This window comes from Gymnoscopelus microlampas (assembly GCF_963454915.1).
Source record: "Gymnoscopelus microlampas genome assembly, chromosome: 14".
Taxonomy (NCBI): Eukaryota; Metazoa; Chordata; class Actinopteri; order Myctophiformes; family Myctophidae; genus Gymnoscopelus; species Gymnoscopelus microlampas.
The window spans coordinates 14231039-14247574 of record NC_139951.1 but is presented as its reverse complement, the minus strand read 5'-3'; the positions used below and the strand labels follow the sequence as shown (position 1 = coordinate 14247574).

General features: G+C 41.9%; 1 protein-coding gene across 1 annotated transcript in view; it reads left to right on the top strand.

Moving 5' to 3' along the window:
• Positions 1 to 1151: 1151 nt before the first annotated feature.
• The window catches only part of LOC311059973 (zinc finger protein 385B-like), a 69650-nt gene continuing 54265 nt past the window's right edge, over positions 1152 to 16536 (top strand). The window contains exons 1-2 of the mRNA XM_084078095.1: positions 1152 to 1229; positions 3372 to 3474. Of these exons, the coding sequence (XP_083934221.1) occupies positions 1221 to 1229; positions 3372 to 3474 (112 nt within the window). The 5' untranslated portion in view covers positions 1152 to 1220. The remainder of the gene's footprint in view (positions 1230 to 3371; positions 3475 to 16536) is intronic.

The window sequence follows — 16536 nt, the reverse complement described above, 5'->3', positions numbered from 1 at the left end:
GGGGTTCCAGGTGGTACCCAGCTAAATGATGGAGAGTTGGTAACCAAATGGACCCTTATTAGTTAGATCTTGTAACTCTTGAGACCGTAAAATGCAACCAAATGGACCCTTACGGGTCCATTTGGTTCCATTTTACGCTCTCAAGAGTTAAATTATTGTTAAACATCTGCATTTACTTAATTCAAGAATTATTATTTTGATCAACGTTGGCCTGTTAATCTCTCCTATGGTACCACATCAACACAACATGGAATTGTCTTATCCAATGACAATAAAATATTCTAAGTTTTGGGTCTGAGTGGCTAAATCACATCAAATGGTGGTTCCGTGGCTCAATTGCCGACTAAATAATGGACCTTGATATGAAAAGGGTTTAAAACCACTGATATAAACAATGGAACCAAATGGACTCTTAATGGTCCATTTGGTTCCATTATACACTCTCTAAATGAACACTGAGGATATTATAGTGTAGATTTGATTGATTGATTGAATACTTTATTTAGAAAGACATGGTACAAAAGTACAATTCACAATACAAGGTCCTCTAAACTGGATCACTCATAAAAGCACTTGGCTTATTTAAAATGAGCACTCAAATCATGATGACATTTAAGAAGACATACAAATATACACTACTATGCAGAACGCCATACAATCAGCTTACAGGTTACTGGTATGAAAAACAAGAAATATGTACAATATAATGCTGACAAAGTGGCTATAGAAGTCTATTAGGTTGAGAATGTTCCTAAACAGAGTACATGTTGTGGATAAAACTCTTATTTATCGAGGAGTCGGGTATAAAGGTACATTCGGGAAGTACAGCTAAACCAAACATGAAGATAAATGCTTAACTAGTGTACATGAACCTGCAAGATTGCAGTCCCAGAGGTCAAAATCATATCAAATGGCGGTTCGTGCCCTAATGCATATGCAAAGCGGGGGTCCTTGAAATGAAAAAGGTTGAGAATCACTGCCATAGGGCGACTGGATTATGGCACACACATCCTGACCTTTACCCTCATCCTCAAGGTATGAAGCGCCGCAAGAGCTCAGGCTCGCTGGAAAGCAACCTCCCTCCCCGGAGTCAGGAGGAGGAGGAGGTGGAGGAGGATGGAGAGGAGGAAGGGGGGTTAGTAGAGGAGAAGGAGAAGAAGGAGGAGGCTGCGGTGCGGAGGTTCAAGCGGGAGCGTCGTCAGGGTGGCAACAGCGTCACCATGTGCCAGGTGTGTACACAGATACATCCTTAGTGTTCATTTAAAGTTCATACAGTAGTTATGTACATGAATAATAGAAACAAAACGATACATCCACAGAGCTTTAACCCATTGCTCTTTCTTGTGCCAAGGACCCCCAAAATGATATGTATTTGGCCGCGGACCCCCATCTGAAAATGGTGTGTGCCAGGGACCCCCCAGAAGAGAAGATTTGTGTAAAATCTTGTACAAAATTATTAAGACATTTTCAAACACTTTCAATATTTTAGAAAAATCTTGTAGATCTTCTATTTTTTAATAGCCAGCGCTAAAATGAAAAATGACACAGATGCTTTCCCGGTTTTAATGGGTTAAAAAACAAAAAAAGTTGTGGAATAAAAATATGGTTTTCACACGCAAAGATTATGATTGTGAAAAAGTCATTTTAATAATTATGTCAGGTCCAATATTATTGTTTTTGTTTTCCTCTGTAAGCTGATGGCCGCCATTATCCATGTGCTTCCATTTTCGTTGGGGAAGGTACTTTATTCCGCTCAAGGAACGCTTGGAGGCAGCCGCCACATTACAAACTGCATAATTGCTGCCTGACAGATGTGAGTCGGGGAATCAAGAAACCTTAATATGCAACAGAGGTGTTGAGAGTGCAACATCTAGTGGCCGAGTGTTGTCTATTGCTCCTTTTAAATCTGAGAGTGTTATACAGGTCCATTTGGTTACAACGGTACACTCTCTGTGATGGAAAGGGATAAATGAACTCTGATTATTTCACTGTGTAGGGCTGCAACTAACCATAAAATGGTAAATGGTGCAATTATATGGCGCCTTTATCCAAAGTGCTTTTACATTGTGCATTACATTCACCCATTCACACACACATTCACACACACATTCACACACTGATGGCAGAGGAAACCATGCAAGTCACCAACCTGCTCATCAGTAGCATTTAGTCATTAACCCATTCAATCCCCGAACACATCTACAAATGTCTTCTAAATCCTAACAGGTGTCTGAAAAACGTATGTTGCTATAATATCCGAGGTTCTCAAACTTTTTCATGTGAAGGGCCCTCAAAATTATATGTATTTGGTCGCAGATCCCCCCCCCCATCTCAAAATGTTTTGTTCCAGGGACCACCCACCAGAAGCAATGATTTGAGTTACAAATGTTCGCTTCAAGAAATATATATATTTTAAACAATGTTCGCAAATTATCATGATTTTTCAAAAATAGCAGATCTACAAGCTCATAGCGCGGCACTCAGTGCCGCGCTATGAGCTTGTATATCTTATTTTTGAGTAGCCCAAAGTATAAAATAATGGCTAGAGCTAAAATCTAAAATGGCACAGTCTCACAGATGCGTTCCCGGTCTTAGTGGGTTAAGTGTCTTGCTCAACGCTAACACAGCGGGAGCCGGGGATCAAACGGGGAACCTTCTGATTACCAAGCGGGGCGCTCTATATCTATCTATCTATGTACAGTATCTATGTATCTATCTATGTATCTATCTATGTTTCTATGTATATATCTATGTATCTATGTATCTATCTATCTATCTATGTATCTATGTATCTATGTATCTATGTATCTATGTATCTATCTATATGCATGCCACTGTTGCATTATTCGTTGATTTTTCATTTAATCTTTTTGATTAAATTAGAACATGAAATGACAGTGAAATAAAGTAATAATGAAGTAGAAAACAATGTTGTGTGGTTGACGAAGCAGCTCAGGCACATTTTTTTTTAAATATATTTTTATGTATTTTTCTGCTTTTATTTGAGAGTACAGTAGTCTGACAGGAAATGGGGGAGAGAGAGATGGGGAGTGACACGCGGCAAAGTCGTTGGGATCGAGATTCGAACCCGCGACACGCTGTCAGGCTGCATCAGCAGCCTACAGTAGGTGCCCGGACTGCTACCCTAGCCGCCCGGGCCAAAACTTTTTGTTTTAACCAAAATAATATCACTTACCCTACCTTTTTAAGAGTGAGTTAAACATGCACACGCTAAATCAACATTCTATTGTCAGTTGCCGTGCCGACTTACAGTAGCAAACTAACAAAGGCAGCGTAGAAGCATAGCATATGTAGTTGATATTGGTTTGAGTAATGAATGTATTATTTGATGAATGGTTTCACCCCTACAGGTGTGTAACATGAAGCTCAACTCCGGTGCCCAGGCTCAGATCCACTACAGAGGCAAGACCCACCAGAGGAGACTACGTCACCTCAACAAGGCTACTGTCACAGGTAGGAACCTGCTCATTTCCAGTGGTGGAAGAAGTACTCACATTTTGTAGCAGTACCACAATGTAGAAATACTCTGTTACAAGTAAAAGTACCAGTATTCAAAATGTACTTGAGTAAAAGTGCAAAAGTATTGTAAGTACTAAAAGTAAAAGTACTCATTATGCACAATGTCCCATTTCACAAGTTATCATATGTAGTATAAAATCCTTTGAAAATAGCAGATCTACTAGCTCACAACACGTTGCTTTGCGATGCGTTGATCTTGTAGATCTGCTATTTTCAAATGGCCAAAGATCTTATAGATCGGAAGTGTTTTTTTTTATAATAATCAAAATGTACAAAGTAACTAGTAACTAAAGTGTTCAGATAATTGTAGTAGAGTAAAAATACAATATTTTCCTCTGAGATGTAGTGGAGTAGAAGTAAAAGTACTGATCATTTTAAATACTCCAGTAATTCCTCAAATTCGTACTTAAGTACATTACATTTGGAGTTACTTTCACACAGTGCACAGTAACCATCCTCAGAGTTACAAATGGATAAATGAACACTGAGCATTTTACTGTAGTAATTAGACCCCATGAACATGTAAACATGTGTAAATCATGGTCTTAGGTCGCAGAAAGTACAACATGATTAGATGGATTGTTTTCATGTTCTAAACGTGTGCGTGTGTACAAATGCCATTGGATAGAGAGAACGACATTATCAGATTCAGGACAGTGGTCAAAACATGTCAACCGGATTATAAGAATAGGCACATTAAAACAGTAATACACTTTAACCGACATGCTGCCATATCCAATTATTTCCCATAATTTTAGTATTCATCGTGAATATAAGTCTTGAAAACTGCTGGCCAGTCCAGTCCACTGAACAATGTAGATGAAGCTCATTAGTATGGGTTTATTCATTAGAAAAATGTTTGATGCGTACACACATCCATTATTTTCCACTAGAGCGAAATGTGAAAAGGTCTTTTGTTTGATTACTCATGTGCGGCGGACCTCTTGCTATCTGCTATTGGATTGTACTTTAGCCAATATTTGAATTGTTTTACCACCAAGCCATTGTCTGAATAGGCCGTCAGGAGCCATGCACCTGAAAGGTCCCCTCAAAGATGGCACGGTTTATACATTTCATAAACATTTGGGAGCCGGTATGATTGTCAAACCCCCCAGAATTTCAAGCGGCTCCCTTGTTTGCACCCCTGAGCATAAAGGAGTTTACTTTGGCTCTCGCACTCTGCTGGGTGAACTGGAGATTTCCCATCTAACGGCCGAAATAAAGGAAGTGGCAACACAAATGAATAACCCCCAAACACCTCCAGGACAATTTCTGTGTTCATTAGCTTAGATTCTTCTAATGGATGTAAAGTGCATGCAGTAATGAAACACCCTTGTCTTCTCTCTGTAGAAAATCGACAATTTATTCTATTAATGCAGTCTCAAGAGGATTCCTAGACTCACAAGTCAGTCTCTAAAATGCTTCAACGCTTAGATATCTCAGCTTACATTGCTAAAAACTGGGTGGAGACAATTAGACAGTTTAAAAAAAGAACTGCATTGCAGAACCAATCCAAAGTCTTCAGGTATTTAGGCGGTGACATGATTGTCTTCCAAAGTGGGCGTAGGGTTGTTAGCAGCTATTCTGGCAACGTAGGTAGGACATGGGGATTCCAGAATTGAGAGCCGATGTGATGTCCAGGCTGTAATATGTTTTTTATCATCATCATGCTTGCCGTTTAGTGACTCACTCATGTCATGTGCACGTCCTGAAAACCATTGTCAAGGTTGTTAAGAAAATTGATGAATGAAATAACTGCTCTATTGTTAAGTAGTTAATGTGTGAATTACTTTGAAACTCCAACGGCCAGCGGTATTAAAAGGCTATTTGAACTGAAGTTTACATTCTTGCTGCCCCAAGCCCCTCCTCCTGCGTATCAGATACGCTTCCTCGGATGGTTACTGGAGGATATAAGAGTTTTTTGAAATTTCCTTGGATGGCATTCTACGTATATAGCGTAATATGGTAGAACACACCACTGGCACCACTGCCTTAAACATGTAGGGTCCTCCCGGGCACAGAAGTACCCGGGAGGAAGTGGACTATGACAGGGGAGGAGCCAAACTGAGTTCGGTGCCCCCAGAGGTAAAAACACAGAATGCGTTCCCAGATTGCCCAAATCCATACCTGATCCACTCGGATAGGAATTAAAAGTTTTTAACTCATGGGAACATTCATCATTGTCTGAGGTTATCCAACCAAGACCTGTCATTGTACACTGATGATGGCCACAGGCAGAAACTTTTATACTCTTTAAATTATTCAGATGCCTTGTGGCTTCCTTTTGCCATCCTTTTCAGTGCAAACCTTAAAACAGTATTTGATCAACATTTTAATTTAATAGCAATGGCCCTTAGCTATTCTGAAATCACTGTAAACCATGGCTTATAGGCTCTATGCACAGCCATATTGTAAACAGATTGGGCCGCCAATTATACTAATTAAAGCTCTGTTCCATGCTGCACGGTGGTTCTCAAACTTTTTAATTTCAAGGAATCCCCATAATTCTGAGAGTGTACAAATGGAACCCACACTTTGGGACCCACTGGTGTAGCAGAGTGTTTCCAGTGAGCCAACATGGTGGTCTGCTCATTATTCCGACATCCCATTATTCCGAACGTTAGTTTAGTCGTTAGTGTGAGGTTAGAGATAGGATTAGTTATAATGGAGCCAGTTTGACCAACGGGACGTCGGAATAATGTAATGGCACCGCCAACATGCACAATATCAGCACCCTAACTCTGTTTGACCAGAATGGAACAGAGCCTTAATTAGTAGAATTGGTAACAACACCTTTGAAGGAAGCAAGGAAGAGGCCCAATGTCTTTAATATGGCTGCTATGCGTAGGGCCTATTGCTTTAATAACCTAGACACATTTGGTACCTTCCATATTCAGCAGCAGGGGTGATAGCCGCTCCCAATCCCTCTTCACCATTTCAGCGTATTTCTTGCACACCTGTTGCTGTAATCAGACGTTAATCATCACCATCCGCGCAGGCCAATTTGACCAATCAACGTACTGGAAAAGTCGGCCATGATGCACCAGCTTTTAATGGAGATTCATGAGACTGCCTCCGTCGCGTACATTTGCCTGGCTCCATGTTCATCAGTAGAAACGAACCATGCGTCCTCTCTCAACCCTGCTTTGTTATCGTTAGTGTTTTATTGACATGTTCTGGATCAGATTAGAAATTTGCTGGAATCATCATTCATAGTTTAACGTGTGAGGCAGCGCTAATGCAGTCTGGTATTGTGTGTGTGTGTGTGTGTGTGTGAGTGTGAGAGAGTGTGTGTGTTCGTTCGCGCGCGCGTGTGTGTGTGTTCGCGCGTCAGTGTGTTGAGATAGAGAGTTGTGTCATGACTCTGTGTGTCAGAGTAAAATGAACACAGTTTGTATTGTTTACCTTGAAAAAACTTGATACTGTTTATCTTGAAAACACTGATTAACAAGCTCACAATGCGTCGCAATGCGAAGCGATGTGAGCTTGTAGAGCTGCCATCACAGTTTTTCTGAGCTTGTTGGATCTCACCCCTGACTACCCCATATTACAATAAAAAAATTAAAACAAACTCTAAAACAAAGAAAAACTAAACTAAAACTAGAAAAAGTGCTCCTCGGAGCCAGGTCAGGAAATGTGCCAATCGGGATGGAATATGAAAAATCGGACAGATCGTCTTGATCACATGACTATAGAGATAATGTGTACCGATTTGCGTGATGTTTGGACAAAATCTGTAGGAGTAATACCAAAACATTTGTTTAGCAAAAATCGGCCTCCTGGTGGCGCTATAACAGGACAATGTGAAACGGGTGGCATGTCTTCCTCGGCCTAGTGGGAATGTGCGTGCAAAGTTTCACGGCAATCGGAAACTGTGTCTATGATTTGAGGCATTTTGTTTAGAACAAGCCAGTCCTGCAAACTTTACATGCCAATCTTAGCCAATCAGAATGGATTATGAAATATCGGACAGATCCGTGTTAATCACATGACTATAGAGATAATGTGTACCGATTTGCGTGGTGTTTGGACAAAACCTGTGGGAGTAATATCAAGAAATGTGTTTTGCAAAAATCGGCCTACTGGTGGCGCTATAAAAGGCTGATGTGAAAAATGCAGGGCAGAGGTTCTGCTCTGGCATCCAGGGAGTGTGTGTGTGCACACGTCACGTCAATCTGGCCACGTCAATCTGGCCAATGGTGCCGGAGATTAGCTGTCCACGGACGGACGGACACACAGACGGACACGCGGACGGACATATAGGGACACACGGACGGATGGACGGACAGACAGGGTGCAAAACATAGTCTCGGCCATGCCTTCGGCCTGGTGGAGACAACTAAGCATATTCCCTGAATAAAAACTAAACCAAACTTGCAAACCCACTTTAAAAAACAATCAAAACTAAATTGAAAACTAAAACTCAAAACGAATAAAAACTAAAAACGAATGAACAATGCTAAACTCTAATAACCTTGGTGCACAGTCACACACAGTATAAACTCCTATGACAGGACTGGGTCATGCTACAGTGTGTGCCCTTGCACGCAGGAGCTTCACACTGCAAGCTGTTCTCTTGACCAACCATCTGTAGGGTTAACCGGCAACACAGAGCTTCACTTAGCCTCATTGCTACTTGGTTTTACTTGCTGTGTGCTTGTGCACGAGCGTGTTTGTGTTTACTTGGAAGAATATGAATGTGAGAGAGAAAGCATTCTCTTATTTGCATATTCTGTATACTAAATATATTCTTGTGTGGGCAGTTGACCCTCTTTAAGGCAGATGAACAAAGGCACACATGTGTCGTGCACGTGCGCGCGCACATACAAATCCGGGGTGTTAATTTATAAGATTTATTTTGTGGCTTTTATGCCTTTATTGATAGGACAGTAGTCTGACAGGAAATGGGGAGAGAGATGGGGAGTGACATGCAGCAAAGGCCGTCGGGATCGGGACTCGAACCCGCGACACGCTGGCAAGCTACTTTGGAGCCTAGGTGTCTGGACCGCTACACCAGCGTTCCAGGCCTCGGGGTGGTAATTTAATTGAGTGGGAGAGTCTACTTTTACACCCACAGAGTAAAATGAACACCCTGGGTTTTGCTGTTGAGAAGAGAGGGAGAATCCATTCCAAGTCGATTAGAGTACCTGTTCCAATCTTTGCTTCCATCAACCCCTTATTCCCTTTCCACAGCTAAACCCCTATATTTAGCCTGAGTGATTGCTCAAATGAGAAGACATTTTAACAGTTTTGCTGTTTATTTTCTGTGTGGTGTGCAAATATTGACGTACACTTACTACACAAAACATACGCGCATGCTATTCATGCATGCCAACCACTAACAAACTGTAGACCATGAATGACCAAATCTATCCTTTTAACCACTCAGCCACCACTTACACAACGGGTGTTGCATGGCGAAAATAGCCGACCTATAGTACAAGCTCACAATGCATCACATAAACATAAAACAGAATGTCTCCAATGACATATCCATGGTTAATGCCCGAATCATACTAAACAATATTTTTGTCTTTCACGATGGTCACCATGTCAGATTATGAAATTGTTGTGCGATAAAATCTTGCTGTGTCTTCATCACGAGACTGTCAACACTATATATGTGGCATTCATCACTTGCTATCTTTCATCGTGTCAAGAAATTGTCAATCATGGCTACAGAAGCACTGTCTGATGCAAGGGCCAGCAGATGAAACTGTTTTGATTTATTATTGTGCTTCGGAATTAGGGAGGAATACAACAAAACCACCATAAAATGGTTACAAATAAACGCCGTGCGTGCGCGTGAGACAGTGGGTACTGTCCCTGGTACCCGGAGCTGAATGGAGCAGAGGAGAGATAGGCAGAAGATATCACTTTGGTTTAGCCTTGCTTGCATTCAGCAGTGTAGAACTTAAGGGCCTAATAATTCAATGGAAATCATTTGTTTCCAGCGAAGTTATGTTCAATGAGAGAAAGGGAGAGAGGGAGGGGGCTTTGAGAGAACGAGCCAGCTGTGTGGAATGAAAAGAAAGACAAACAAAATGATCATAATATTTTTTCTCCATTTTTTTCTTTTTTTTTTACTTAATGACCCTGACGCTGTTGGCTATATTATGTTGGGTACATTTCTAACTGACATCTCTCAGTTGTTATCGAGCTGAAATTGGGTGAATTTATGCACAATTCATAGGATATGGAGTACTAAAGGGAAACGTTAGAGCAAACAAAAGGGTACTTTAAAGCTCCTTTATGGATGTTTTGGCGGGGAGAAAAGTAATTGACGTGTACATATTTAACAGAGATCATTTTTCGGAGGATTTGTGGACAGGGACTTTAATATTGAGAATGACACACACACACACACACACACACACACACACACACACACACACACACACACACACACACACACACACACACACACACACACACACACATACACATACACATACACATACACATACACATACACACACACACACTGTAAAGTCAAGGATACGGTGCAATCCCAAGGTTGTGTTAGGGGTACTGTAGGCTCTGACTGTAGGCATGTTTGGGTCTGTGGAACTCTACTGGGAACCCTGACAACTCACAGCAGGAAGGTAGCATCCTCCACTTCTGGCTCCGTGTCTCTTCTTGCTTCCTGAACAGAGGAGGAGAGGGGGAGCGGGGGGGGGAGAGAGAGGAGAACAAAGAGGCAGCATTTGAATGCTAATTGAAGATGCACATTTGAAAATATACAGTAGAACAGAGCAGATGACTGAGTTTGAATTGACTGTGGGAGACTTTTTTTTTTTTGAATGCTTCTCCCTCATGAGGTCTTTTCTCACAACAGCTCTCCGCTGTGCCCCATGTGTTAGACCCAAACTTTGGTAACCAAATTCTTCCCCCCTCATGAAATTGTAGTAAAATATGAACCATCAACTACAAGGTATTATTTCTAGATGTTAACAACATTACACATTGTCGTAATTAAAAACACTTTTGATATACTGTAATACTTGATGCATCATAATGTATCTTAAGTAGTTTTGTTTTGTTTTATTTTGCAGAGATTGTTGTGGAATATAAATGTATTTGTCTCTGACAGTCAGCCACAGTAAAGATGATGGGGCAAAAACAGAACATTTAAATGACTGCCGAGATAACAATCTCACCATCAACACCACAAAGTGCATACAATTAGATTTTAGAACAACCATGCCTTCTTTATTTGCAATATGCTTTTTTAAATTGATGTTAGTACTGCTGCTACAGTGACAAAGTATAAGACCACACTTGCTACATTATACAGTATGTACAAGGTGTCTTGCACATACAGTATGTATAGGTTGACGTTACTATTACTGCTATAGTATATTGTGTGTAAACACAAGGTTCTGCTCATGGCACACACACACACACACACACACACACAGGGTTGAGCTGTAGGGGGTACGGGGGGGTACGGCGTACCCTTAGTTCTGACTGTGGGAGCTGGGGGCGCGCGTGCACGCACCGTCAGCGGCGGTCTTTAACGCTAGTTTAAAAACAATAGCCTCTCAAGGTTCGCGCCGTCAGTGGCGAGCCGTTCTCAATAGCGTCTACCTGGCTGCTTTGCATAACATTAGGCTACTCGACAAAAGACGGACTTGAATTGAATGTGTAACATTCCTCTCACAATGACAGACAACATCTCTGCACAGCAAGGTGTGAAGGGGATCGCTTAGCAGAGGACCCAGTTCTCTGAGACAAGACAAAGACAATACCTCAAAAGTTGTCTGATTATTTTAAGTAGGCCTACTTATGTGTGGGTGAGTCTATGTAAAGGGCTTTTATATAAAATTAAAAGGAAAATAAAATAATTAAGAAACAAAAATAAAAACAACAAATTAACAATGCAACAATACAACAACATAATAATACATATGATTACATTAATAATCACATGTTGAATACAGTATTTCAACTAGCACTGAGCTGAGTGGCTATGTGCGCGCACGTGCGCGCGCGTGACGTCATAAAATACAGTACCCTTAGTTCAAAAATCCACAGCTCACCACTGCACACACACACACACACACACACACACACACACACACACACACACACACACACACACACACACACACACACACACACACACCTGTGTGAGCAGTGTACTAGTGACAAATAATTGCGATATCTTGTGTGCAATGGTGTTAAGACAGAGGGTGGTAGGTATTAGAGGCAAAGTCAATGTGCCTCTCACATTAGTGTAGTGTATTGTGTGCGTGTGCGTGCATGCGTGTCTACTTGACTTTGTAAGTATGTGCATGCATGTCATCTGACATGATGACAATTCATGGTGTTATAATCTGTATCCATGATAAATGATTTCGGAGGTCTTATTCTAACCCATTAAAACTGGGAAAGCATCTCTGTCACTTTAGATTTTTGTGTTGGCTATTGGACTGTCCGACTTATGGGATGTACCGGTACATGTAATGAAATGCCAACTCGATAAAGTTATATTGTATTTGATAATCTATGCATGTTAAAAAAATATTTCTTACAGCCAATTACACTAACGTTGTTCTTGTGAAGTAGTGTCATTGTTATTGGCGAAGTATACCTCAAACAACAAAGAAGAAAAGAAATATAAGAAAAAAACAAAACTAGGGGTGCAACAGCTAACTAATCGATTTAATCAAATAATTAATAAATCTATCCATAATCAATCCGTGTCTAGGCAAACATTTCAAAATATTTTCAAAATCTTCACTATTTCTGTATGACACGATGTGCGACGAAGTATACAATAGGGCGTACGTGGTTAGTCGATTAGATGCTAGAAAAAAAACATTTTAAAAAACTTGCTTCTCAATTGTTTGATTAATCGATAGGATAATTGCTAATAAAATAATCGATAATTGCAGCCCTAAAAACACAAAGGTCTCCACCTTTGCAGTCATTTTCCTTTCCAACTCCCAGTTCTCTGTTTCCTGAAGTCTTCCAACACTGTGCACTCCTTTGCCCAATTCATCTTTGTGTGTCTATACTCATTCCTGATGGAGATCAACTGAATGTAATAAAAGTTTATATTGTTAGAGATCTCCTTTGCAGACATGTGTGCCCTGGTGCAGTGCAGTTGGTAGAACATCCTGTGCTCTGGCTTTGTTTCCCATCTGAATGAAGGGGGCCTTTGTAAGGGCGCCGATCTCCTACTCTTTCCGTTTCGTGTGTTCCATTGCTTGGAACTTGTCCTTTGCCTTGTCATCTTTGTTTGTGTGGGCCCCTGGCAGCAAGCACACTTGTACATGTTTCAGTTCATGGTTTCCAGTTCCCACCTGATGTCGTGGGGGACTCTCGACTGCTCCAGACCATACTGAATAACCGCTAATTTGCATAACATCTTCAGACTAGGACTTAAGTCTAAGATGTACAGGTCGTGGGGCGTGTACCTTCCAAAGAGGATGACACAGTCTCCCACCATGCAACAGCCCATCTTAGACATCCCACTTGGGCCTTGCCCCTTGGGCTCAACCTGCTTCCAGGAATAGGTCTCTAGATTGAATTTCCACATGTCGTCGAATTTCCGGTCCAAGTTGTGGCCTCCGAATATGTACAGCTCTCCATTGTAGGCAAAGGCCGCGTGACAAAAGCGTCCTTCCGGAAGAAGCTGAGCGGAAGGCGTGCTCAGCCACCAATTGGTCTCTGTGGTAAAAACTCTGATGTTGTTGTAGTGGTCCAAGTCGACGTTGTTCCCTATGCCCCCGAACACAAACATATTTGCCTCCATGGCAGTGGCGGAGTGACCACATGAAACGGGTGCCGGAGTGCCTCTGGCATTGATTAAAGCCCAGACCATCGTGGTGGTGTCCAACATGTGGACGTCATTGCAACAGCGAGACAGCTGCTTGTTTCGGTTGTATCCTCCGTAGATGTACATGACCTTCCCCAAGCCACAGGCCGAGTGGCTCCTCCTCGCCTCAGGAACGGTCCCGGAGATCCTGGGCCTGAACCATCTGTTGGCGTCGACGTCGAGCGCATAAAGCACTTTGCAGTACTCCCACGTGTAAGTACAGCCTCCCCAGAGGTAGATGATGTCTTCGATCAGCACGGCCGTGAGGCCCCAGCGCATGGAGGGAACGTCAAGGGGGCGTCCGCCTCCCCTTACGGGTCTCACCGGCGGCAGCTTCATCCAGCGCAAGGACACTGTGTTCAAGACGTGCACGTCGATCTGATCCATGTCATTGCTGCTCTCCCCGTCAGAGTAGCCCCCGAAGGAGTACACCTTGTGGCCCACGGCCACGGCAGCATGCCGGTTCCTCCTCGGCCCCCCTTTCAGGTGCACCGTCCAGCGCAACATTCCCACACACCATGAACATGAACTCGTGTTAGTCTTGCTCTGTTAAAGAATAGTACGCCTTTTATGTTAGTGCAGCGGCACCATCGGCATTGCAAAGCTTGGCCAATCCGTGAAGCCGATGATGGGCTGTTTGGCCAATCAGATAAGCCAATGCCTGTTGATTTCATGGCAAAATGTAAAAGAAAAGGCTCTGGAATTGTGCCATGCAGCATTCTGTTCAGATTGTCACTGTGTAAGAAAGGCATTGTTATTCATGCTGAATGTTATCGGTATTATTTCTTATTGTACTGTAATCGATTATTACCGTTATATTTATTGTGTTTACAGTATCGGTTACAGTTGATTTAGAACTACCTATCACCTGTCACAAGCTTAGTGGAGAACGTTGTGAAGCTTAACCTTGAAATGTAGCATGTCAGGCTGTCACCAGGCCGCACCTGCTCTTCCAGTCTTATGTGAGAGGAAGTAAGAAGTTGGCACGCTTGGCGGGGAGGGTATAATCTTTGTTGCTGCACTATGGCTGGAGGCGCAGTGTGTTGAATGGGTACGAGTAGGACGGAGGCCCCCTGTGGAGGCTCCTCACTGGCAGGTGAGCCAGTATAGGCTACAACACCAGTGTCAAACACAGACCTGTGTGTGGAGGGTTATATTGACATAATGAGTAAATTAGAAGAAAAAGAGGAACTGTCTATTTGTTTGCCTCATTACAATAGACGGGTACACACGCATACAATCACAGAACCTTGCGTTTCATGTGAGCAGAAGCAGAGTGCGTGCGGCCCATGTACATGGACTCCATGTTGGGCCCACATTGTGCTTGGGGTTGTGTCTCTGCTGCCTGAAATCAAGTGTAAACCTGTCAGGCTTTGTCAGTGTCACACTCCCACAGCATGCTTATTCAGGTCGACAAGGAGCCAGGGGGAGGCAAATGGGACACACGCAGGCGTTCTGTGTGTGCGTGTGTGTGTGTGTGTTTCCCCGGGCAGCGAGTGTGGGAATAATTGTGTTTATTTGAAGTCATCATGGTGAGTGCGGAGTGCATAATAATGGAATAAAGGCCTTGTCCGGTCCTTGTGTGACAGCGCATAGGAGAAATTAGCTAACTGAGCTGCTGGACTGAATAGGAATCCAACCCCATCATAAGCCCTAACCCCAAAAGATTACTTTTAAAGAACTGATATACTTTTAAGTTGGTTTCAAAGGCATTTTGCTATATTACTGAGGTGACCGAGAGGACAGGTAAGTGAATGAGAATTTAGAAGTGAGAAGGTACGTTATGAGCCAGAAATAAGTCCTGCTTTAGAGGTGACATGCCAAGGAATGTAGCAGGCATTAGGAATAGGCAAGCTACGAAAGTGCCTTATGCTAATACGACGGCGTAACTCGCAGAATATAGCAGCTCTGCTACAACAAAGATATATAGTTGCTGTCCGGCTGAAACCTCTTATCTCCATATTTTAACTTTTTGTGTTTTTTCCTAAATGAATGCCCTACTTGATCATACTACAGCGTCACACAAAAGCAGCAACAGAACAGATCTGCACGCTTGAAATGTGTTTTGAGCTCGTCGATCTGCTACTTTTGCTATTTTTAGAATTTAAATCCTGAAAAGTTACAGTTTTGGACATATGAGGTTTCCACCCGACAGAAAACATTAACAAGCATTAATATGGCTTAATATATCTCAGTGCTAAGATAGCTCCAGTTGTTTTAAAGACATGCACTGTACAGCATGATGCTTAATGTAGCAATAGAATGACCCTGTTAGAATCACTACATGATGAACTTAACCCTTTAAGACCGGGAACGCATCTGTGTCATTTTAAATTTCTTTGGCTATTGAAAAATAGCAGATATACAAGTTCAACTTGGAATGCAAATCTTTGAATATAAATATATATATATTTTTAATGCAAACATTTGTAACTCAAATCTTTGCTTTTCCTAGGGTCTTAATGGGTCTAGCCCTTTAAGACCCGCGGCCGATTCTACCGAGTCTTCTAAATCCTAATATATGTTGCTATACCCCTGCAGAAGCAAAGATAATTGAGTTACAAATGTTCGCTTTAAAAAAATATATATTCAAACAAATATTTGCTCAAAGTTAACGATTTTTCAAAAATAGCAGATCTACAAGCTCATGAGCTTGTATATCTGCTATTTTTTTATAGCCAATGCTAAAATCTAAAATGACACAGATGCGTTCCTGGTCTTAATGGATTCATCTTGGGCATGGAGTTGGAAAAAGCATGAAAACTGATTATCTGTCATTCGCCTCCTCCTTGGCAGGTAGCCTACAACAAGGACATGGCATTGCATGCTTTTGTGATCTCTTTTCCATTTTAATTATGGGACACTTAGTTTGTGTTTGAGTTATTGTGGTAATTCGCCAATTCCTTTGTTGTTGTGCTGGTCTAGCTAACCGGCATATTTTATGCTACAACATGGGTAGCTTTGTAGGGCTGCTGTTGGAGGCTGTCTATTGTAAGTGTCAGGGAAAAAGAAGCCAGACATTTTGCAACATTGAGTCTGTTATTTAAGGAAGTATGAGAAATGATAAACTGCTCAAAATATGCTATTTCTTTGGCATACAGACGGGATGGTGAAGAACGGCATTAAAGACGGGATGACACAGTCAAATGTAGTAACACAAGTGTAAATAT